General features: G+C 43.7%; 1 protein-coding gene across 1 annotated transcript in view; it reads left to right on the top strand.

Annotated features, from left to right (window-relative positions):
- The first annotated feature begins 232 nt into the window (after positions 1-232).
- LOC148033217 (RNA-binding (RRM/RBD/RNP motifs) family protein) overlaps positions 233-24,742 on the top strand; it is a 60,772-nt gene continuing 36,262 nt past the window's right edge. Inside the window, exons 1-7 of the mRNA XM_087681101.1 lie at positions 233-337; positions 445-595; positions 976-1,031; positions 1,108-1,155; positions 1,245-1,342; positions 1,463-1,532; positions 1,674-1,784. Coding sequence (XP_087537227.1) covers positions 296-337; positions 445-595; positions 976-1,031; positions 1,108-1,155; positions 1,245-1,342; positions 1,463-1,532; positions 1,674-1,784 — 576 coding nt within the window. The 5' untranslated portion in view covers positions 233-295. The remainder of the gene's footprint in view (positions 338-444; positions 596-975; positions 1,032-1,107; positions 1,156-1,244; positions 1,343-1,462; positions 1,533-1,673; positions 1,785-24,742) is intronic.

Below are 24,742 nucleotides of genomic sequence, written 5' to 3'. Positions count from 1 at the left end.
CCACTCCCACCCACCACCAGAGCTCCAAGAACTACAATCTATCATTATGATTGTATTGGCTCTGAAAAAGTTTTTGTTAGTTAACAAGAGAAACTACTTTGGAGAAAGCATAAAATTTGTATTGATGAAAGGAAAGATTTGAAAAAAAAAAAAGTATTGATGTATCATGTATCATGTAAGGAAATATTTAATTAAAAAAAACAAAACGAAAAAAAAAAGACCGTCCCACACTTCTTCTGGAAATATAAGCAAGGAAACTCCAGAAACCTTGTTTCTTTCGAACTTCACAGCAACCATGGCGACTTCCTCGCCACTGGCAAAACCTCCTGAGTTCATGGTAAATCTCGGGTTTCGTCTTTCTTCCATCCCTGTCTGTTTATTACGCTTCTAGCCTTACGCTCCTAAACCTCCTATTCGGAGTTTTTATATGTTTGTTGTACTTAGCCTCTTGATCCAGACAACAAGGCGAGCCGCAGGAAGAAGGCCAAAAAGAAGAAAAGCAACTTAACCTTGGGAACTCCTCTGGAGAAGAACAAGTCGAATGTAGTGTATGTTGGTCGCATACCGCATGGATTCTATGAGGGAGAAATGCGAGGTAAACCTAACGCAGGGTCCGACTAAAGCTTATTTCCTGGCGTTACAAACAGAAGCAATTTGAATTATCTCTTTCGCTTAGATGACACCGTGCCTGCTTGTTTGTTCAAGTCTGTATTATACAGCTGATTGTACAGTGCTCTTATTCTTCCATGTACTTTAATTGCCTTGCACACCTATATATGTCAATGTGGATGCGTGCCTACACAGTGACAGAGTTGTTGAAGTTTTACTTTCAATGTTGCAATTAACTTCTACCTGGACAAAAATTTCGGTGGTTTCTGTCTAAGGTTGCTCTGAGGGCAACTTCACTGTCCTAGTTAGCTTTGTGAAAACCATGTATTCCTGTATGAATTTCATGCTCATTGAAGTACTATGCAGGTTTTTTTAGTCAGTTTGGGAACATCAGGCGCATTCGCATGTCCCGAAACAAGAAGGTACAGGTTTCTCATTTTCAAATTGCACTCAGCACATTATCTTGCTTACATCTATTAATTTGCGTTTTTTGTACAGACAGGAAAATCCAAACATTATGCATTTATTGAGTTTGAATCTCCAGAGGTATTTACTAGATTGCAAAGGCTTAGCAATGCGCCATTTAAGAAATATCTCAAGATAGACATGACATTGACAAGAAGCTCATGAATTAGGTAGCAGAGATAGTAGTGGACTCAATGCATAATTATCTGTTGTATGAGCACTTGTTGCAAGTCAAGCTTGTTCCGCTCGACAAAGTCCACAATCGAATGTAAGTTAACACTTGTTTATTGCCAACATAGTGGGCCACTTTCAATAGTTGACACGATTCAATCTTCACACAACGGCCATGATTCATGTTTTTATAATTTCAATTCTTTTATGTAAGTAGGTGGGTTGGCTCTGGCCGAGTGTATAAACCTCCAGATTGGAAGCGATTAGAGCGCTTGCGTCATAACAAGGTATGGTTTGGACGCCAGGCATTATATTCCATTTTCATAAGGTTTTGTTTGCAAATATTTTGTGTGGGATTGGAGAAAGAGCCAAAGGAACTATCTCACACTTTCATACTTTTTTGTTTGTAAACGTTTTGCATGCCATAGGAAAAAGAGCCAAAGGAGCAGGAGCATATGCTTATGTCAATCCTAAAGAGGGAGAGGAAGCGCAAAAAGAGAATAGCAGCTGCGGGTATTGATTACGAATTTCCAGATTTGGTAATGCTTAATAAATCAATAACCTTCTACGTTTGCACAATAATGTTCTTGCTACACATACAGAAATGAAATTCTTTGCTTATAGCCCAACAAAAACTTATGCGTGACAGCATTTCATCCACAACTCCCACACCATCCCTACCACCCACACCCACACCCCCACACAAACCCTCCCCCCCAAACTGCCACACACACACACTCTCTCTCTCTCTCTCGCGCACGAACGCACGCCCGGCGCCCCCCCCCCCCCCCTGCTCCAAAAAAAAAAAAAAAAAAGAAACCCTTTCTTCCCCCTTCTGTTCTTTTCTTTCCTTTTGTAATTTGATAGTGCTTGTGAGGTTGTGCTTTAAATTGCATAGTGAGGTCTAAACTCATTTGTTTCAAACATGTGAGATTGCAGGTTTAGAGGGGGCATCAAAGATGAATTTGATTACTCCACCCAACCGGGTGCAATCAAATTGTGTGCCTCATGAATGACACCAATGGTGTGAGAGATATCAATTTGTGTTGTACCCATTGTCCATGATAGGTCTTTTTTGATCATGACTTTTATCAATTGAAGTGAGTGCCAATTTGTGCTTGTACTAATTGCTGCACAAGAGCCAATGTGCCAATCACATCTTCCTTTTGCTTCATGCCTGTAGCATTGTTGTTTCAGCAGCCTATGTTATTTCCAGTTGGTTGTGATCAGATTTTGCACCATGCGCTTCAGAATTTCAATCGCAGGCATCCTTGATTGGCATTTGGCTGTTGCATGACATCACCCTTGGATCTAGTTGGCTGCATCTATATCAGATTTGGTGGTATTGCTTCACTCGGGAACCATGCATGAAGGATGACACTCTCTAGTATTCTTTTTGGCATTCTTCGATTAGAGTTGCTGGTTGCTATTGGACATCTCCGCTCCTTGAGCGTCACCTCTATATCATCTTCTTCACTCATTCATGTTCAACATTCATTCATTCATTGGATTCTATTCTTCTCTGTTAGCTGCCATTTAAGCAGTTGGTCAGCTTGTTGTGAGCTCCGTTAGACTCTGACGGAAACATTGGAGCTCAGACCATTTTTAATGCATTTAGTTAGTTTGCATTTCTTTTCAGTGAGTGTCAGGTGTGTTCACAACATGTAGTACACAGTTTCCAGCTGCTTTTGTGGGCAGCCAGCCTAGACATCAGTGATTGAAGTAGGGCAGCCTGCTCGCTAGCTTGTGTTGTCATTTTTTCGAACCCAAGCAGCTGGTCAACCAGTTTATGGCTGGCTGACTGCATTCTTTTTTTTCGAGACAGTTGGTCGGCCAGTTTCAGCCATTTATGGCTATTTATATCTGCCTTAATCTTTGGGTAGATAATCTCATTTTTTTGCTGGTTGTATACTTCAACATTAGACTCCTTCTCCATCTTGAGTTTTGTCATTGTCATTAGCTTGATCCCGTGCCCTCGCTGATGCTTTGGGCTGCTTTGGGCTGCATACAGGGACCGATCAGTCTATCATTGTATTCAGCATTCATTTCAGATTTCTCCTCTTCCTATTGTCTTTTCTCTGTATTTATGTTTCTCTTTTGTTGCATAGTCTCACATGGATTCATCTCCTAAGTGAGGGTATGAAGGTTCCAACCAGAGGAGACTCCATTGTTGCTGAAAACACAAATTTTCAGCCTGTTGTTTATTGTAGAAAACCTAGAGTTTTTGCATTGTTCAGGTGCTTTTGACAAAGATGGGACACCTACTACTGTTATTTTTTAGTTGCAACCGATTATTCTCTCCGTTTGGGCTCTTTTACAGCAAAATGCACCAGATTTAGTGAGTTTGTAGGTCTAAAGAGATAGAGTACCATAGATTCAATGTGTTTGATGACTCTTATGAGGCACCTATTGATACTCCCTTTGATAGACATTGTGATTATTCTGAAGATCAGAGGCCAGGGCCACATCTTGAACAAATGCAGGTTGAGCTAAAAATTTATCATCCATTGATTAGCTCTTCAAAACAGCCCTAAAACAACAAATTACCAAGAGTTTCATTAAACAAGGAGTGGTTCTAGAGAGTTTTTGTGTTGCATAGCAAAACTGCTAAATTATAATTTGGGAGGATCCTTCCATGTCTAGAAATAGATAGGTTGCGTATCATTCAGGCCCATCTTGTTTTGTAGGTTTTGATCATCAATCCTCTTCCACTAGCTATCCAAACCCCCTCTTTGCTTCTCCCTTCCTCTTCTCTCTTTTCCTTCTCTCTCCCTCTGCTCTTTCTTCCTTTGATCATCATCATTACTATCATCATCATCATCATCTTCTTCTTCTCTCTCCCTCCCTCTCCCTCTCTCTCTCTCTCTCTCTCTCTCTCTCTCTCTCTCTCTCTGCTTCTCCCTCCCTCTCTTTTCCTTCACTCTCTCTCCTTGTGTCTACTACTACGTGGTCAATAGTTGTCATCCAACCTTCCATTGTTGCCGATGATCAGCTGCCAGCAGCTTTGGCCAGTTGTTTTTGTGTTTTTAGTATCTTTCTTCATCAAACTCTACTTTGATTGGCGATTAGTGCATTGTTGGGGAGCTTAGCTAAGAGAAATGGAAGTTCGAGGAGTGAGCGTAAGAGTGTGTGTGACGGTTGGAGAGAGAGGAGAGTCAAGTACCATTTGATAAGAGTACCAATAATGTATTGGTATACAAAGAATAAACTATATTTATACTTAGGGTACGTAAGGGTGCATTCACGTGTACAATGTGTGTGTACTATACACGGGGGTTAAACCAGGCCTTTATTCCAACAACCTTCCACTTAAAGGTCCAATATGAACCTCTAACCAACTCCCACTAGTTGTATGCAATGCTTGTGCTAAGCTTTGCTTAGACTTTTAGTGAGAACATCTACAGGGTTGTCTTGTGTTTTGATCTTGGTCAATGTGATTTGACCATCTTCTAGAATCTGTTTGATGAAGTGATATCGCACATCTATATGCTTTGTGTGTGAATGGTACATGGCATTCTTAGCTAGATACATAGCACTCTGGCTATCATATCCCAAAATTGCAATACCCATAGACATGTCAAGATCCTCTGCAAGTCTGCTCAACCATATAGCTTCCTTAGAAGCTTCAGTAGAAGCTGATATGTATTCAGCTTCAGTGGTACTGAGTGCAATGATGTTATGTAACTTGGAGCACCAAGACACAGCCCCACCAGCAATTGTGAAGACATACTTGTTGGTGGACCTACGAGTATCCAAGTCACCTGCCGTGTCTGCATCACGGTAACCTTGCAAACTGAGTGCACTTTGCCCATAGCAAACACTTTCTTTGTGTACCCTTTAGGTATCGAAGAATACACTTGACAGCCTTCCAATGTGTTTTGCCAAGATTTGACATAAACCTGCTAATAACTCCCATTGCATGAGCAATGTCTGGACGAGTAGCAACAGTCAGAGTGCAGCGGTGCGGAAGCGTAGGACTGAGAGAGAGAGAACGCAGAGAGAGAAGGGAGAGAAAGAGACAGTGGACAATGAAGATCTGCTGTATAAAGAATGCTGAATACAAAGATATACAATGGCGCAGTGCGCTGGACTGCGTGTCTCCACCTCGACGATGCGACCTGCTGTCCACCTCGAAGTCTGCTGCAGTCTGCACTGTCTGCTGTCTGAAATCTGTGAACAGAGACAGAGACTGCGCGTCACCGGTCTGTAATTTGCGTCAGAGATGAGTGTATCAGACTGCTGAGAATGTCAACTATAAATAGTCGAAATCTGCCACGAAATGGGGCGCCAGAAACAGGGCGCAGCCTGGAAATAAGTCGGCTGCATTAAATGCAGCCGACTGGGCTGCAACTAGTCGGACTGCCACGTGGCAGTCCGACTGCACAGTCCGACTGTGCAGCTACCCTCCAAAACAGGCTATGATCTCGAACACCCCCTCTCAGAGCCTGGACAGGGCAGAAGCCTGAGGGATCTGGAATGTTGCCGAAGTAGAGCCTGAGGAAGCGCCTTCGTAAACTAATCCGCAAGATTGTCCTCCGTCTTGCAATACTCCACAGTGATGGTCTCATCCAGAAGCTTTTCTCGGATGAAGTGGTATTGAATCTCAATGTGCTTCGTCCGGGCATGAAAAACAGGGTTCCTTGCCAAGGCAATGCAACTTTCATTGTCACATCGTAGCAATGTAGGACGAGACTGGGGGCACCCAAGCTCCTCCAATAATCTCCGAAGCCACACAACCTCGCATGTGGTGGAAGACGCAGCTCGATACTCCGCCTCAGTAGACGAAAGAGCTACCGTGGGCTGCTTTTTGCTACTCCATGAAATAACACCTGCACCCAAAGTAAAGCAGTAACCTGTAGTAGACCGCCTGTGGTCCATGTCACCGGCCCAATCCGAGTCGCTCCAACCTGCAAGTACAAGATCTGACCCATCTGTCCCTGCGGGGTAATGAATCCCTAAATCAGACATCCCCCTCAGATACCGAAGTATCCTCTGAGCAGCCTGCCAATGCACCATCTTAGGTTCACTCATGAACCTTGCCAAGAGCCCAACAACAAAACATAGATCAACCCTCGTGTTGAGAAGCCAAATCAAAGACCCAATCAACTGTCGATAGCGGGATGCATCCGCCAAAGGAGAAGCTGAATGGGAAGTGGCCTTCCAGTTCGGATCCATAGGAGTAGAGAGGGCCCGACAGTCCTCCATCTCAAAAGACACCAAGAGCTCCTGTACATATCTCTATTGGGAGAGAAAGATCCCCCTCTGAGACTGATAAATCTCATGGCCTAAGAAGAAATGGAGTAGACCCAAATCCGTCATCTCGAACGTCCGATGTAAAGCTGACTTCGTCTCCTGGACCTGCTGTGCAGCATCACCTGTGACAATCAAATCATCAACATATAATACAAACAACACACAACCATCCTCGGAAGTGTGAACATACAGCTGCGGATCGGTCTTAGACCGCCGATATCCCAACTGAGACTGAAGGAACGAATCAATCTTCTCGTTCCAAGCTCGCGGGGCCTGCTTGAGGCCATACAAGGCCTTCTTTAACCTGTAGACTTTCCCATCTGAAGAACCAAAGCCAGGAGGCTGCTCAACATAGATCTCCTCCTTCAAATCACCATTCAGGAAGGCCGACTTCACATCCAACTGATAAACAGGCCATCTCCTATGGCCAGCCAAAGCAAGAACAGTTCTAATGGTTGCCATGCGAGCTGTGGGGGCAAAAGTGTTATGACAGTCAATCCCTGGGCGCTGGGCAAAACCTTTAGCAACAAGGCGAGCCTTGTGCTTATCCAAAGTACCATCACTGAGATATTTGGTCTTGAAGACCCACTTGACTCCAATCACCTTCTTCTTCGGGGGGCGTGGCACGAGTGACCAAGTGCCATTCCTCTCAATAGCCTCCAACTCAGCTTCCATAGCTTTCTTCCATGGGGCGGACTGTAAAGCATCCTTCACGGAGGTGGGCTCTCGATCCTGCATAACACGGGACATCAAACAATAGTTGGAGCAAACAAGCTCCGAAGAATGCGCCTGGTGCCTCCGTGACCGCCGCGGACCATCCTGCGGTCCCCACTCCTCAGGAACCCCCTCGATCCCTGAATCACGGAGTGTGTCACGGGCCCAGCGAGGAGGAGGCCGAACCTCCCCTCGTCGTTCTCCATCAGCAGAAGACTCTGGAATATCCACCGGTGGTAACTCCTTAGAGAGGTCCGGTGGAACAGTAGACTCTCTGTCAGAAACAGAATCATAATCAAAAGGCACGGGCTCCAGTGGAACTGTAGAAGGAGTCCAACTCTCCCCTGGATCTCCAAGAACGGGATGCTCCTCACCCGTTGAAGTAGCCGGAACCTCCATAAGCCGCACATCACGGCTAGTGTAGACATCCCGCTTGACGGGATCATACAGTCGGTAGCCTTGGGACTGGGAACTGTAGCCAACAAATACCTGTTTTCGAGAAGCCGCTTCAAATTTATCACGGTGAGCCTTGGGAATGTGAACATAGGCATCACACCCAAAGACCCGAAAGTAAGAAACATTTGGCTTTGTCCCAAAATAAGCCTCAAATGGAGTCATCCCTTCCACGGCCGAAGTAGGGGATCGATTAAGGATGTGGACTGCAGTAGCCACAGCCTCGGCCCACAGAACCTGAGGTGTCGTGCTCCATCATGGTGCGCGCCATCTCGATCACACTGCGGTTCTTCCGTTCAAGAATACCATTTTCTTGAGGAGTATTGGTATTGGCAAACTCCTGGTGAATTCCTCTATCTGCACAAAACCGAGCAAACTCATTAGACACAAATTCACCTCCCTTGTCGGATCGCAAGGTCTTCAACTTCCGGCCTGATCGGTTCTCCTCAAAGAGAAGCCAATCCTTGAAGTGCGAGAAAGCTTCTGACTTTAGTGCCAAAAAGTAGGCCCATGTCATCCTGCTATAGTCATCCACGATCAGCATGAAGTACGAGCTCCCTCGCAGGGACTCATTCCTCATAGGGCCACATAGATCCGTAGATACTAGCTCCATCGGTGAAGTAGACGGCCGCGAAGCTGTGTGGGGAATGGCATCCCTATGCTGCTTCCCCCGAATGCAGGAGACACATGGCTGCTGGCTCACCACTATATCTGGCAACCCTCGAACAAGCTGTCCACGTGACGCCCTCCGAAGATAGTCATAGTTCAGGTGACCAAACCGAGCATGCCATAATTCAGACTGTGACTGTGAGGTAAGAAGAAAAATAGAGAGGGCGGTGGAAGACTTCAGTTTGTAAATGCCGTTCTCCTCATATCCGGATGAGAGAACCTTCCTCGATCCACGATCAAGGACTCGCACAGTAGAACTGTCAAACTCCACCAAAAGACCAAGGGAGCAAATCTTATGAACTGAAAGGAGATGGTACCCTAATCTTGGTACATGCAAAACCTCTGAGGTATGGGTGCCACCTCGTCCATCCGGAATAAGCTGCATCTTACCCCGACCTGCAACAGAAACTGAAGAGCTGTCTCCAATGAGAACCTGCCCACGCGAAGGTCGCAGCTGGGCAACACCATCTGATGAAGGAGTCATGTGTCGTGAGGCACCACTATCAACAATCCACTCTCGAGCTTGGGGAGCCGTCATCGCAGCATCAGAAGCATTCGGTGAAGCGTCCTCAATGACAGCTAGATGAAGAAATGCAGCTGATGAGGATGCAGCCACTGCTCCAGAATCCTTGGTTTCCTTCTTCTTGGTGTCCTTCGTGTCTTTGTCAGGGCAATCCTTCTTCCAATGGCCAGTCTTTCCACAAATATGGCATGTGGAGTCTTTGTCCTTGTCCTTCTCCTTGTCCTTCTTGGACTTGTTATCCCCCTTCTTCTTCTTTTGGTCCTTCCCCTTCTTCTGAGAGGCTTGACCTGTCAGCGCCTCCGACTTGGAAGCATTCTGTCCCTTTAACTGTTCCTCTTGGTCCAAGACCATAGGAACCAACTCTTCCCACCGAAGAGTAGACTCTCGCCCAGAAGCAATGAGGGCAGAGTAAAATGTACCGAATCGTGGCGGCAGCTGGGACAATAGTGTGATCGCCATGTCTTCGGAGGAAATCGGCTTCCCCGCATTCTAAACTTGCATCTGTAGCTGCCTGAGCTTGTTAATGTGCTCCCGTAGCGAAGAAGACTTATTTACGGACAAGGTCCGCATCTATACCTCCAAAGAAACCCTCTTCATTAGGGTCATCCGATTGTACATTTGATCAAGCTCCAACCATATCTCACGAGCCACCGTCAGGTGCTCGATGTGAGCGATCACGGCTGTAGTGCATGATAGAAAGAGAAAGGATCGAATCCTGGCATTCAGTTTGTCCCAATGAGACTGGGCCCTGGCCAACTCCGCACGAGCATCGGAAGAGAGTTTGGACTCATCTCTTACCGAGGGCCGGTCAATCTCCTCCTGTACCAACTCTGCCAAATCATAGGACTCAAGGATGGCCAACATCATGACACGCCAAATGCGGTAGTTGTCGCCGTCGAGCTTCTGATCTGTAGGAAGAGCCGGTAAGACAGGCACCTTCCGGTCCATAATCGCCTGGAACTCCAAGTCCATCTCTGTAGACATCTTCACCTGCAATGCCTTCTCAAACGCAAAAGCAGCCCCCTCTGGCTGGATAAACTCAGCCTGCTAAGGCTCTTCCGCGTCCTGAAGCTTCTTCACCCGCCGGAGGCGATGAAAAAGCAAAACCTGCACTTTTAGGCTGAAAACTCAAACTTCCTCCGCGTCAAACAGCAGTAAACAGCAGCAAATCCACCACCTGTACTCCTTTCCTGTGCGCCCACACTCGTTTCAGCCTTGTTCCAAGGCGCAGCCCTCCTGTCTGCCCTTAAACGCAAAAAACGCAAATTTGTGTCGCGACGGAAACTCCTCTTCAGGTTGATTCTGCGCTCAGTCAGCCCTCAAACACTGCTCTGATAGCATGTCAGAGTGCAGCGGTGCGGAAGCGTAGGACTGAGAGAGAGAGAACGCAGAGAGAGAAGGGAGAGAAAGAGACAGTGGACAATGAAGATCTGCTGTATAAAGAATGCTGAATACAAAGATATACAATGGCGCAGTGCGCTGGACTGCGTGTCTCCACCTCGACGATGCGACCTGGTGTCCACCTCGAAGTCTGCTGCAGTCTGCACTGTCTGCTGTCTGAAATCTGTGAACAGAGACAGAGACTGCGCGTCACCGGTCTGTAATTTGCGTCAGAGATGAGTGTATCAGACTGCTGAGAATGTTGACTATAAATAGTCGAAATCTGCCACGAAATGGGGCGCCAGAAACAGGGCGCAGCCTGGAAATAAGTCGGCTGCATTAAATGCAGCCGACTGGGCTGCAACCAGTCGGACTGCCACGTGGCAGTCCGACTGCACAGTCCGACTGTGCAGCTGCCCTCCAAAACAGGCTACGATCTCGAACAGCAACCATAGCATACTTAAGAGAGCCACAAGCTGATGCTAAAGGGACTCCTTTCATAGCATTTGCTTCCACATCATCTTTTGGGTTGTTGGCTTTGTTAAGCTTAAGGTAAGGAGGTAAGGGTACCCCAAAAGGCTTAGCTTCAACCATGTTAAATCTGTCTTGTACCTTTTCAATGTACTTTTCTTGAGATAAAAACAACAATTTCTGCATTCTATCTCTATGAATCCTCATGCCCAAAATATGCTTTGCATTCCCCAAATCTTTCTTGGAGAAGGCTGATTTTAGCTGATTTTTGAGAGCATCCATGCTAGTCTTTCTTTTCCCAGCTAGCAATATATCATCCACATACAAAACAAGTATGACAACTCAATTGTTCACACACAGCTTGGGTACCGCCTTTTCATTTCCAAACTTGAAAACCAAATAAAAACACATAAAAATAAACATAAAATACCAAAAAACTTTAAAAATTCATTAAAATTTATTTAGAATTCAAATAAATTATAGGAAAATTTCTTAAAATTTTTTAACATTACTGAAATCATTTACAATATTTTCTAAAGTGGGAATTCAAGAAAATAAATTGCAAAAAAATCAAAACTTCAAAATTCTTTCAAAAATACATGTAAAATGAGTAAAATTCATTAGAAATTAGTAGAAATTCAAAAACACTTTTAGGAAAAATTTAGAAAATTTCACAAATCCATTTGCCCCTTTTTCCACTAATTTATCAATTATAAACGCTTCCATAAATTACCAAAGTATTATTTGAAGCCAAAATCCTAAATTTGATATCTGCATGGCTGCGTATAAACTCATGAGATAGCATAAAAGTGTCAAACTTTTTGTACCATTGCCGTGGTGCTTACTTCAGTCCATACAGGCTACGTTTGAGCTTACACACCATCTGCTCTTTTCCAGGAACTACAAAGCCCTCGGGCTGTTTCATGTAGATTTCCTCATCAATGTCATGCAAGAGAGCTGTTTTTACATTCATTTGATACAACTCTAAATCTAAAACAGCAATGAGAGTAAAAAGCACATGTAGAGTGGTCATCTTCACAAAAGGTGAAAAGACCTCTTGAAAGTCAATCCCTTCCTTTTGTGCATACCCTTTGGCAACTAGCCTTGCCTTGTACTTGGGTTTTCCATTAACTGTCTTTACTTTGTACACCCATTTGTTTGGAAGTGGCTTCCTTCCCTTGGGCAAAGACACAAGATCCCAAGTATCATTTGCATATAGAGATTTAATCTCTTCTTGCATAGCTAGCTCCCACTCACTGTTGAACTCACATGACTTGGCCTCTTTGTATGTAAGAGGCTCACCCTCATCTGTGAGCATCACATAATGCAAGGAGGGGTCAAACCTATGTGGTTCTCCTTGGGTCAAACCGATGTGGTTGCCTTCTTACGCGTGTAGACCTACGTAACCAATGATCAACATTTTCAGGAATTGGGTCTATATCTGGAGGTATATTATTTTCAGCATTTATTGGCTGCTGTAAGCCATTTTCAGTATGTTGTTCATGCTGTACAGCACCTTCATATTCATTTCCAGCACCTGCATTTTCATAATCAGTAAGCCTATCTTGTTGTTCGTGACCTCCTTGTGCTCCCATTTGCTGTCCATCATCATCTGGCTAAAAAATAACAGGTGATCATTAGTTTCAGCCTGTGGTATAGTACCATGAGGCTCATTTTTTGAAGTCATAGGTGGCTGTAATTCTGAGATTTCACCTTTTTCGTATCTTCATTAGAGGTCAAAGTACCTTTCAGTAATTTTGTCTCATTAAATACAACATTACGGCTGCAAATAATTTTCTTGGATTGAGGTAACCACACTCTGTAGCCAAATTCACCCTTATCACCATAGCCCATGAAAATGTATTTGGTGGATTTTGGGTCAAGTTTGTTCCTTAGCTCATCACTAACATGCATAAAAGCATCACAGCCAAATATGTGTAAATGGTCATATGAGGCCGATTTGCTAGACCAAACCTCCTTAGGGATGCCATTATTTAAGGACCTGTTTGGAGAGCGGTTGCAAATGTGAACCACGGTTTTGAGTGTCTCTCCCCAAAATTCATGAGGGAGATTTGCAGTCGACAACATGCACCGCACTCTTTCACATAAAGTCCCCATTATATCTTTCAGCCACCCCATTTGAAGAAGGGCTGTAAGGGGCTGTAAGCTCCCTCTTAATACCATGCATGTTACAAAAGGACTTGAATTCAGTCGATATGAACTCATCCCCATTATTAGTTCTCAAGCATTTCAGCTTTCTACTTGTCTGAGTGGTCACAAATGCATGAAAAGTTTTAAAAACACCAAACACTTCACTTTTCTTTTTCAACAAGTATATCCAAATCTTCTTGGAACAATTATCAATAAAGGAGACAAAATATGCAACACCACCCAACGATTTCACGAGCATACGACATACATCAGAATGCACTAAGTCCAAGACATTGGACTTATGAGAGACACCAGAGTAAAAGGAAATTTTTATTTGCTTTCCAAATTGACACTCATTACAAAAGTCAAGTTTAGAGTCTTTTTCTTCAACCCTCTTCAAAGAGGTAAGGACATCAAGTCCTTTTTGGCTCATATGGCCTAATCTCTTATGCCATAACTCTTAAGTGGCTGCAAATTTCAGCAACTGCCAAAAACTTGCCATTCAAGGCTTTACAGTGCAAACAATACAAAGTGCCGTTCTTGGTTCCTTTTGCAATCAGCATGGAACCCTTTATTACTTTCCACAAACCACCACCAAACAGTGTGGTGTAGCCATGCAAGTCAAGCCGACCAACAGATAGTAAACTCTTTTTAATGCTAGGCACATATCTGACATCTTTCAACACAAGCTCTTGACCATTGTCTAAAGAGAAGTGTGCAGTGCCAATCCCATCAATGCTACAAGCATGGTTATTTCCAAGATACACCTTTCCATAACTGCCTACATTGAACATAGCAAAACACTCTAAGCAAGGAGTTACATGGAAAGAGGCACCAGAGTCTACAATCCAAGTCTGAGTGACACCATCATCAACTGACGAGAGTGCATCAATCACATCAGCCTTGGTAATTTGCATATCCTGCATGTGATATACAAGGGCATCATAATCAATTGCACATAATACATCAGCCTTTGTATTTGAAGGCTTCTCTATGACCACACTGGAGGCCACATTGGCCTTTTTTTTCCCTTTGGTTGCCTCAGATGCATTTGTTTTATCTTCCCTCTTTTTTTATCTCCTGCATTCTTCTCTCTCTCTTGTTCCTTCTTGTAATACTTGCAATCATGTTTCTTGTGGCCCTTCCGACCACAGTGATAGCAAGTAATGTCACTCTTTTCTTTTCCTTTGCTCTTGCTCCTGTTTCTTTGTCCTGCATTTGCATTTTTCTTTTCAGCCTTGCCTCTTACATTATAAGCTGAGTTACTGCCTTCTCCACTAGACATACGTCTAATTTCTTCATTCAAGATAAAACTTCTCACCCCATCATATGAGAGATTAGGGTTATTGCTGAGTGAAATCACCAAGGTCTCCCAAGAGTCCAAATTTGCATCTTTAAGCTGATTTAGAATCCCTGTAAATGCACTCAAATGCTCAGCTGCAAGCTTTGACTCATCGAGTCGCATATTCACCAACTTGCGCATTAAATGCACCTGACTAACAGGTTTGGTGATCTCATAGGTAGTTTTCAGCTTCTCCCATATTGCATAACCTATATCTAAACCCTTAATGTCAGTCAAGATGTCATCAGTGACACCCATCTTAATGTAAGCCACAGCTTTTTTGTTTACTTTGGCCCAATCTGCATCAAACATTAATGCGGGTTTATCTTCCTGCAAAGCATCCTCACAATCCTTTAGAAACAAAATGCCTTGCATACAGTCTTTCCGAAGGTCAAAGCCATGACCATCAAACCGTTTGATCTCCATCAAACTCTTGATGTTTGAATTGGAAGAAGTTGCAGCCATTTTATCACAAACAGAAGGGTAAATGCACCAAATTGCTGAAGTATAAGCTGAAGCAACAAATACACTACTGTTCTTTCTCAACTAGAAATAAATCTTTGCTGTTTGTACATGAACCAGCCACACACAGGCAAGAAATGCGGAAATTTACCAAATGTTGTACAAATCCTCAAAATTTCAAGTCCAAAATTGCATAAATGTTAGCCAATTTGACCCAGTTGAGCAAAAATTTACCAATATATGAAAAGCCCCAAATTTTTGGGATTTAATGTCAAGAAATTTTGCTCAAAGGAGCAAAATTTTGACTAACTTGGCAAAATTTCCAAATTAATTGAGGTCACCACATGCATTGTCTACAATTTCCGACTTCAAAATCATAGTGGGCATAAGTAGAGTCAATTTTGGGAAAAGTTCCAAATTTTTGGCTCAATTTTGCACAGAATTGGCAATTGTGCTTTCACGCGTGAACCCCCGCCAAGAGTAAGTGATGGTATTGAGAGGAAGATTTGATTTAAAAAAAAAAACAAAAAGAACATTACGTGATCTAATGTGGGTCCATTGACCTATTAAGTAGGTCGTGTGGCGACTGGCCGTCACAGTCCAACACCGCGTCGGCTGCTACCCGGTCCCTTCCATGTGCCACTGCCCGTTGCTACCTACGACCAACACGCTTGGTCGCTTCGCCCACATGTGTGGTCTTTTGTTTGCCGTCAGCCCGACACACCATCAATTGTGCGCGCGGCGAATTCTTGTCTGTCACCACACCAAGTCGCCTCAACTATTGTTTGCGCTAGTCCACACCTGTTTGTTGGATGCCGTCCCTTGGTGGTGGAGACTGGTCAAGTGGTTAGCAGCGTGGTCGCCAGACTTGCGTTTGGTCACGAACTCCCGTGGACTCCTTGCATACTTGACAATCTTGTATTATAGGCTTTGATACTAGTTGTTGGGGAGCGCATCTGAGAGGAATGGAAGTTCAAGGAGTATGAGTGTGACGGTTGGCGGAGAGAGAGAGAGAGAGAGAGAGAGAGAGAGAGAGAGAGAGAGAGAGAGAGAGAGAGTCAAGTACCATTCGATAAGAGTGTATCAACAATGTGTTGGTACACAAAGAATAAAATGTATTTATACTTAGGGCATGTAAGGGTGTATTCACGTGTACAATGTGCGTGTACTGTACACAAGGGTTAAACCAGGCCTTTATCCCAACATTGCACTTGGGATCTATATCTGGTAGACGACACACGTCGATACCTCCCTCAATCTACTCCCCTGAGAGCCATTGGATATTGAGTAGCCTTTGAGCATCTTGTATATTCTTTCTTACAACATTGATTCATTCACTTCAAAGTTCTCTTTTTACTATGTTTATGTTTGTGTTTTATGTTTTGTGCTTTGAGTTTTGCGTTTTATGTTGAGGATTTGAGTTTTGCACATCACTGTCTAAGTCATTGTGTTTTAGTCATACTTGTACTTTTTGTGTTTTCTTAGTGCAAATCCTAGCGTATCTTCACACGGTATCAGAGCTAGTACTCTTCTAAAGAGTATTATGCGGTTATTGTGGAGGGTGTTTTGCACATCACCGTCCAAGTCATTGTGTTTTAGTCATGCTTGTACTTTTTGTGTTTTCTCAGTGCAAATCCTAGCGTATCTTCACATGGTATTGGGGCTAGTGCTATTCTAAAGAGTATCATGTGGTTATTGTGGAGGCTCCCACAATGTCTTTTTAGGCTTCTCCATCATTGGATGCTGTGTGGAGGCATTATTATTATGTCTATGGATTTACCGAACGTTTTTCCAATCCAATTGTTACTATTTATATTTATATTTGTGTTGTTGAAAAAGTTTTATCAATTAATTATCAATGTAATTCAATTTCTTTTAATAATAACCTTAATATAAGTTAAAACCTAAGTGTGTTTTTAGATCTGATATTACATGAGCATGTTACCAGAGGGACTTTTGTTGTTTTGCAGAACCTTAGACCATAGAATTGAAACCTTGCCCAAGTAGCCATCTTGTGTTGAGAAACCCTTACATGCAGTTTGCGTTCTGCTTTTTGCGGTTAGGGTTTTGCGTTTAGGGCTTCACAGTGGGCAGCCCAAAAAGGGGTTGGGTGCCCATAGTGGAGCGCCACCCTAGACAGCTGACGCCCTTTCTTCGGGTGCCACCCTAGACAGTCTCTTGGCTATTCATTAGTTGCCTTTGTCACTCATTCTTTACGACTGATTCATTCAGTCCATCACCTCTTCTCTCCAGCCTCTCCACCGCCCTCACACCCCTTAGGAGGACATTGTGGTTCATGGTTCGTTGTTGTCTTCATCATCTTCCTTGTGCTACGGCACCCTTGTTTCCTTGTATCACATTCGCTCCATGATTCAGGTCTTCATCATTCCATTCATCAGAGTTTCTTCTCTCTTCCCTTCTCTTTTCTATATTTGCTGAGTTCACTCCGTGTCTCTTTCCACAAACCCTACTGTCTCACTGGTACGTCATCTTTTGACATGGTATTAGAGCTGGATCTGCTCAAACAGTGGCAAAGATCCTCTACTCCAGTGAAGGCAAAGACCGGTGGTGGTTCGGTATTCACTTCTCTTCTTCCGTTGCATCAACATTCTAACTGGCGGTTGCTCCCTCGTGTGTTTGTTGTATTTCAGTGTGTATTCAAAGCTGCTGCTGCCACCTCCACCTCCTTGCTGTTGGCGGCTGTTCTTTGCAGCCTGGCTTGCTGCTGTTTTTATCTCCTCAGCTTGTCGCAAGCAGGTTTTCTCTTTCCTCCTTGCTGCTGTTATTGTTTTCTCTCTCCACATCCTCCTTCCACTGGTAGCTCACTTCCAGTCCTTCCACTGCCCTCCTAGCCCTTGAGGCGGACATTGCAATTCATGGTTTGTGGTTGATGTCTTTCTTCTTCAGTAAGGCACACTGGTACACATGGCTTCTTTATCAACAGATGACTAGACTACTGGATGCTCCTACTGTGGCATCATTGGACACACCGACGATGCTTGCCGACTTCGACCTTTGGTTCCCCCCCCTCGGGAGTATATGCATCTTCCACTGGGCACTCCTTGTGCCACCTCTCCTTTCTGGCCACAAAGATTGTTTTGCACCAGCTATCAGAGTACTACGCTTAAGGCAATAAAGACGCATCCAATGTGCACTAAGTCCTTTTGAGCGCATGGAGAATCGATTGGCACTATGACCTCCTGGATATCGTTGCAATGCCAACAACATTCTTCTCCCACCTATTTTCGGGTACAGTGGCTACTACAGCCCGCGGTTGTGCAGTCTGCTCTATTGAGAGAGTGATTGTTTGATACCGTCTCTTCCTCAGTCCGCTTCTTCGAGAGCGAGTGGTTGCTCAACTCCTTCCTCTTCTTTGGCTTTCCGATCTGCTCCATTGAGAAGCAATGACTGTTGCCCACTCATTGCTTAGTTTGGACCCTACCCTTCACCCTCGCCTACTCAGGTTGGAGAGGCCATCTCTAGAAGTTCTTCATTACCCTAGATACCTTCTTCGGTACGATCGGTGGCACTTCTTTCATCCTCAGAAATCTCAGAGTCCGTGATCCATGAGTTTTTGGATTTCCTATCTATCTCAGAGGGGGATGATTTTTCTTTGCCTTCTGAGGGGGCATCTACATCTATTGCGACTTCAAAGGGGACTCCTATTTCTCCAATTTCAAAGGGGTCCCCACCCACCGCTCAATCCTTCGGACACCCTAGTGGAGGCCTTTTACCTTCTTCTTCTACCCTTGGATGGGGTGGCTTCCTTCCAGCGGTCATCTCACCTATTGATACCCAGGATCTAGAGGATCTACGATATCAGGGCCCTTGGGTAATTAGGAGCGACTTGGTGGCTAGGCCTTCGTATTCCTTCCAACATGGAGTCGTGGAGCTAGTGGCTTCTCTCCCGAGGTTGAGTTTCGGGTTCTACAGCTCATCTAGTCTCTTGACTATCTTCAAAGGTCTCCTTTCAAGTGGTATTCTCACATTACAAGGTGGATCTTTTTCATCCCCTGATCAGCATGGAGCCAACAGCATGGAGTCAACTCCCAAGATTGAGTACGGGCATATCCTTATGGTTCTCGGCACCACACAAAGTCCGAGATTCCTCCTATGCATTGCATGTTTTCATCATCTTTGTACTAGGGCACTTGGGCAAGTGAACAATTTTCCCACGAGGGACACTGTCCAAGTGGCACCTGTTGCACGAGTATTCTTCAGTATGTAGCATTCCATCTCCACCTCACTCTTCTCTTCTTTCACTTTTTGGGCTCAAGAGAAGGTGTTGAGAAACCCTTCACATGTAGTTCATGTTCTGTGTTTTGCGTTTAAGGTTTTGGGTTTTGCGTTTAAGGTTTCGCGTTCTGTGTTTTGTGTTTAGGGTTTTGCTTTTAGGGTTTCACAGTGGATAGTCCCAAAAAGGGGCTAGGCGCTCACAGTGGGGCGCCACCCTAGATAGTTGACACCCTCCCTTTGGACGCCACCCTAGACAGTCTCTTGCCTATTTATAGGTTGTCTTTGTCACTCATTCTTTACGGTTGATTCATTTAGTCCGTCACCTCTTCTCTCTAGCTTCTTCACCGCCCTCACACCCCTTCAAGAGGACATTGTGGTTCGTGGCTATCTTCATCATCTTCCTTGTTCTATGGAACCCTTGTTCCCTCGAGTCACATTCACTCCATGATTCAGGTCTTCATCATTCCATTCATCAGAGTTTCTTCTCTCTTCCCTTCTCTTCTCCATGTTTGCCAAGGCAAACTTTGTGTTTCTCCCGACAAACCCTATTGTCTTGCTGGTATGTTATCTTTTGATATCTTGTCTTTGGGTAATCTTATATGTTTAGCCTGAAAGAGGAGGATGAGATAGCTAGGCAACTTGAAGATTATGTGACTAAGGCTTATATTGAGTCTTGAGCCCAGTAAACATGCATGGGGTGTGTTTGTCTTATCACTAAAAAGGATGGTGGCACGATGCACTTCTATGTTGATTACAAAGGGCTTAAAGTTAACCATCAAGAATAAATATTTGTTGTTGAGGATGATTGACCTTATATATTGGCTTTGTGGTGTATACTATTTGATTAAAATCAATCTAAGGTTTGGATACCATCAGATACATATAGCTTCGAAGGATATTTTGAAAACTGCGCTTCAAAACACAGTATGGACATTATGAAATTTTGGTTCTATCTTTTTGATTGACCAATGCTCTCAAAACTTTCCAATAGACGATGAATGATTTATTTCGTTCATATCTCGGAAAGTGGATAGTTATTTTTCTTTATGATATCCTTATTTATTGTAAGTTATCGAAGGAGCATGCCAAGCACTTGTGTATTGTCTTACGCCTCTTAAGACATACCAAATTATCCAAGTGTGAATTCTTTTGCACAAAGTTATACCATGACCCTTGTTATACCTTGGTCATGTCATCTTGATTGACGGCATTCGGGTTGATCCTAAAAGGGTCGAAAAGTGCTCTTGACCATACAACAAGTAAAATCTTTTTTAGGTTTTACTGGGTTTTTTCAAAACGTTCCACCATACCATTCTCAGACGATGTATAGTGGCCTACGAGTAGTGAAGGTGTTGGGCTAAAAATGCATTAGCTTCACTTAAACGGCCCTAAAACATGTTTAATTAAGAAAGAAACCTTGCTTATTTAAAATGAAGTGCATTCTTAGAGAGTGTCTGTATCCCATAAGCACAAATCCACTTTGGAGGACCCAAACTTTCTATAAACATGCATGCTGCTCTCCATTAAGCTTTAATCTCGTTTTTGTAAATTTTAGGTATTTCAACTTGCTGCTCACACCTTGGATGTGGAGGACATCGCGGTCCAAACTGGCCATTGCTGTCTACAACAGTTTGGTGCCTATTTCCAACCTACCACACATTATTTGGAACTAATTTCAGCATGTTGACTGCTGCTGCTAGTTTTAATTGCTTTTTTAGTATTTTTCTCTCCTGTAGCTTGTGTTTGCTGTTTTTTCTCGTTTTCAGCCAGTGTTTTTAGTATTTCTTTCCTCATCTTCATTTTTAGTTTTTCTCTTCTCACTTGTGTTTTTAGTCTTTCTGTCTCCTTACTTGCTTTTTTAGTCTTTCTCTCTTCTGCCGTTTGCATCGGATCCAGTCTTCCTTGGTTGCGTTTGTTGTGTTCGACACTCAGGGGCTGCATTGTTGCGATTTAGGATCCGTTTGGAGTACGATACACTCTCTAGCTCATTACCTCTGCCTTGATCCTTGAGATACAGAGTTCGAGGTACAATATTCATTCACTACATAGTGTGTTTGCTGCATGAGTATTGTATATTCAATAGTCATATCATTTCATTCAATCTCTGTGTTCATTGTCTCTGAGTTACCCTAACCCTAATTGTGTTCTTCTATTAGTCTGTGCTTTGTTCTATGTCGTTATTTGTGTTTTTTGTGCTAGGGTATTTTTTCACATGGTATCAAAATCGAGTTCTTTGAGAGAAACCTAGGCCTTGATCTAAAAGCTCTATACAAGAAGCAAGAACAACAAAAGGGTAGATGCCTTTGAACACTACTTCCACACCACTTCTCACATCCAAGATAAATCCATTGAGGAATGAGTCGGAGTGGGCCTCACAGCTTGCTTCATATGCTCTCAACATGGCCGAATAGAGATTGGACTACCATGGAGTTTCATGATTTTGCGAGATCATTGCAGCTAGAAGTACGATCTCATTTTGATGCATAGAGCCTAGCAGCTGATAGAAGGTAAGTTTAAATTTCACCCTTTAGATTCGGCATACCGATCTATTGACTATGCAAGAAGGGTAGAATCTCCACTTAGGACTTGCCATGCGCAAGTGAAATTGGCATAGAGTACACTCCATTGCTTGAGTACACTCCATTGCTTTCATACTTATTGTCTCCGATGCCAAGTATATCTATCATTTTAGATTTTGTTAGTAATGATTCCCCTTCTCCTATTGGTATGGATGATTTTCACGATGGACGTATGCAATACAATTTCCGATTTATGAGTAATGAGGAAGACATATATTTCCTTATGAACTCAAGACTAGGTAAGCAGTTGCAACAAGAAACTGTGAGTACTTCTTTCTTTTCTTTTTCTTCAAACAATTTTGTTTTCAAAGATCAAAATGAAGTAGGTGCATCTTAATCATCATTATTTTAATTTAATACGTTTAATGGACCGAAGAAATCCACATTATTTTTCATATCTACATCTATCACAAATCCATTTAATCTCCCTCCCATCCTAGACTCTTATTCCACTGCCACATCCTTTTGGTCTCCATTAAGTGTGTTGTATGTTGCCTCTCATGTAGGATCACGTGTGCTTTTATTCATCACACCAAGGGATTCTTCAAACTTAGTTACAACCGTTAGGAATTCATCTCTTCTTTAGTCGGCCGGGTGGTGTCCCACCTTTTCCTCATATGCTATCGGGATCATTGCAGCTTGGATATTTCTCTCAGTCTCTCTTGGGTGTGGATTAGTTGATACCATAATTTGCCTCTATGACAATACCTAGTGGACCCTTTGGTCATTATGGGCTTATGTGTTCCAATGTCTCCACCTCTACCGGCACCTTATGAAAATATTTATGTTCTAGTGCCTTTGCATCAATCAACACTCATTGGACACTTGCAGTCTATTACTGCCTACCCATCTCTTCTTCCTTCTCATTAATAATCAGACACCTCCATCACCACCACTACCACGATCTTATCCTCCACATCCATCTTACCCCACATTTTCGAGACCTCATAGTTCTACCTCATCTTCTGCCAAGCATCCATTCAATGACAAGACTCATTGTAATGGGTTAAACTTTACCATTTGGTCGAACTTGATGAGACATGTCCTTGACTCACAAAACCTATGGAATCTTGTGTAGTGGTTGGAACCCCAACCCAATCCTGCACTTGTTCCATACGAGGTTGTCCGCTCATGGACGGCTAGGAATGCTTCCGCTATTGTCAAGTTGATACATGGCTTACTGTCTAAGTTTCATTATTAGTTTTAATATTTTGACTTAGTGTGAGAAGAGAGGGCACACTTGACTGAACGTTATGCGGCTTGGGATAGAATTGGTCGAATAAATCTTAACCATGAGCTTTAGAATTCAAAATCTTTGATCGAGATGACTTGAGGGATGACTTGAAAGTCAAGTTGGTTGAGTATCGGCATCTCCTTGTCGAATTTTCCACTCTAGGACTCTTAGTCCTTTGAGAATCAGGTCACATTGTTTCTTAACAAGCTATCGCGTAAATATTTTAATTTTATGCAGCAAGTGGTTTCTTTGTTGTTGGAAATAAAGGTCATCGTGTCTTTTATATGTACACAGGTGTGAACACACCCTTAGCACATTGTACTTTCATATATATATCTATCTAAAAACCTAAAGTGGTACACTCGTCATTGTACCTAAAAACGTGTTCACTCTCTACTCTGCTCTCTCGCACTCTCTTTGTCTCTCTCACTGCGCGTAACAACTGTCTGCCTCGATCTCCGTGCCTAATCGAATCCTACAAATTGGTATTAGAGCTGGCAAGAGACAACCAAGGTATTGCAAGAGTTCGACGAGTAGCAGTTGAGAGGCAGTCGATAGGAGCAATGGGCAGGTTGCAGGTAGGCTCGTGTGTTGCAGGAGTTCGACGAGTAGCAGTTGAGAGGCAATCGACAGGAGCAACGGGCAGTTGATGGGCTGATGAGTGTGCGACGGGCTGGGTGAACAGGCGATGAGTTGGACAGGTCTGTGGGAGCTTTTACTCGACCACCAAGACACACGGACTGCTTATTGTTTCAGGTGTTCCAAGCCGAGCACTAATGGCTACCTCTCACATAGCTGATGCGCCATCCACATCTACGGATGTAGTGAGCTTACCTCCATGCCGATCGAGTTACCTCCTCTCTCGCGCACTCCGGTAGCTCCACAATCCTGCAAGCAAGCTTCATCCTCAAGCTTCACGCTCCAAGCTCCATCGCTGCGAGTAAGGCAAGAGGAGAGAAGAGAAGAGAAGAAGAGAGGAGAAGATGGAGAGTTTCTCCTCCTCGGTCCCTCACCCTCACACACTCACCCCCTTATACTCTCACACTCCCTCTCTCAAGCACAAGCTCAAGCAAGCAACAAGAAGAAGAAGAATAAGAAGAGGAGACCTACTTTTGGCCACACACAAGAATGAGCTTCTTATTCACTTTTCAACTTTATGTACAAAACCCTAAATCCCTTTTGGGCGGTCATCTCCTTATCCCCTTTTTACATGGCCGGCCGTGTTTTCCATTGTCCTTCTATCTTCCTAGCTTCCTTCCTACCGCCCATCTACCTTTACAAATTGCACGGCGCTCTTTAAATTAAATCACGATGCGCTTGCGCTCTTTTACAAAAGTATTGACTTGCGCTTTTCCTTGTGCGTATTTTCTCTTATTTAGGACTTTTCTGCGCTTCTCGTGTTTCTAGATTTTTCTTGGCGCGCCTTCGTCTTCCGTTTCACTTTGCCTTGGCCTTTGTCTTCTGCTTTAGCTTTTCCAGATTTTCCACCTTATTCGTCTGATGGTTAACATTACCCCCCTTCTAGACGAGTGCCAGTCCCATGGCACTCACTGTCGTAGGTAGCAGGCTTTAGCATGCACCGAAGACATGGGTGGTAAGGACGCCTGTGGTTTCCGTGGAGGAGTGTTGGTGGTGGTGGGGAAGAAGGTCCTTGGGGCCACGTTGGTGGCCAAGGTGGCTTGTGGAAGGGTTGTTGGAGTTGGTGGTAGGGCTGTTCTTTGTTGGGGATTGCATTGATAGCCAGCACAAGTGTTGGTTTGTTGGGGATTTTGAACATGACGATTCTTTGCGGGCTTGCAGGATGGTAAGGGACAAGCATTCAGAGTTGAGTGTCGATAAAGAGCGAACGACATTTCGTTGGAGTCTTCAATATTTGCAATTTGAAGACCTCTCATAAGTGGTCTCTTCCTAGGCATAGTTCTAGTTTCCTCTATCGTGCATAAGACATAGTTCAATTAGTTTGGGAGAAAGGTCGAACTCTAAGCGAGCTAAGAGTATTATCCTGCACTTGAGGACCCAAACTGTGTATA

Source organism: Lygodium microphyllum, chromosome 7 (genome assembly GCF_053477565.2).
Source record: "Lygodium microphyllum isolate KBCC chromosome 7, Lygodium_microphyllum_v1.1.10, whole genome shotgun sequence".
NCBI lineage: Eukaryota > Viridiplantae > Streptophyta > Polypodiopsida > Schizaeales > Lygodiaceae > Lygodium > Lygodium microphyllum.
Note: the sequence above shows the minus strand (reverse complement) of the source record. Positions and strands in the feature narration are given on the sequence as shown.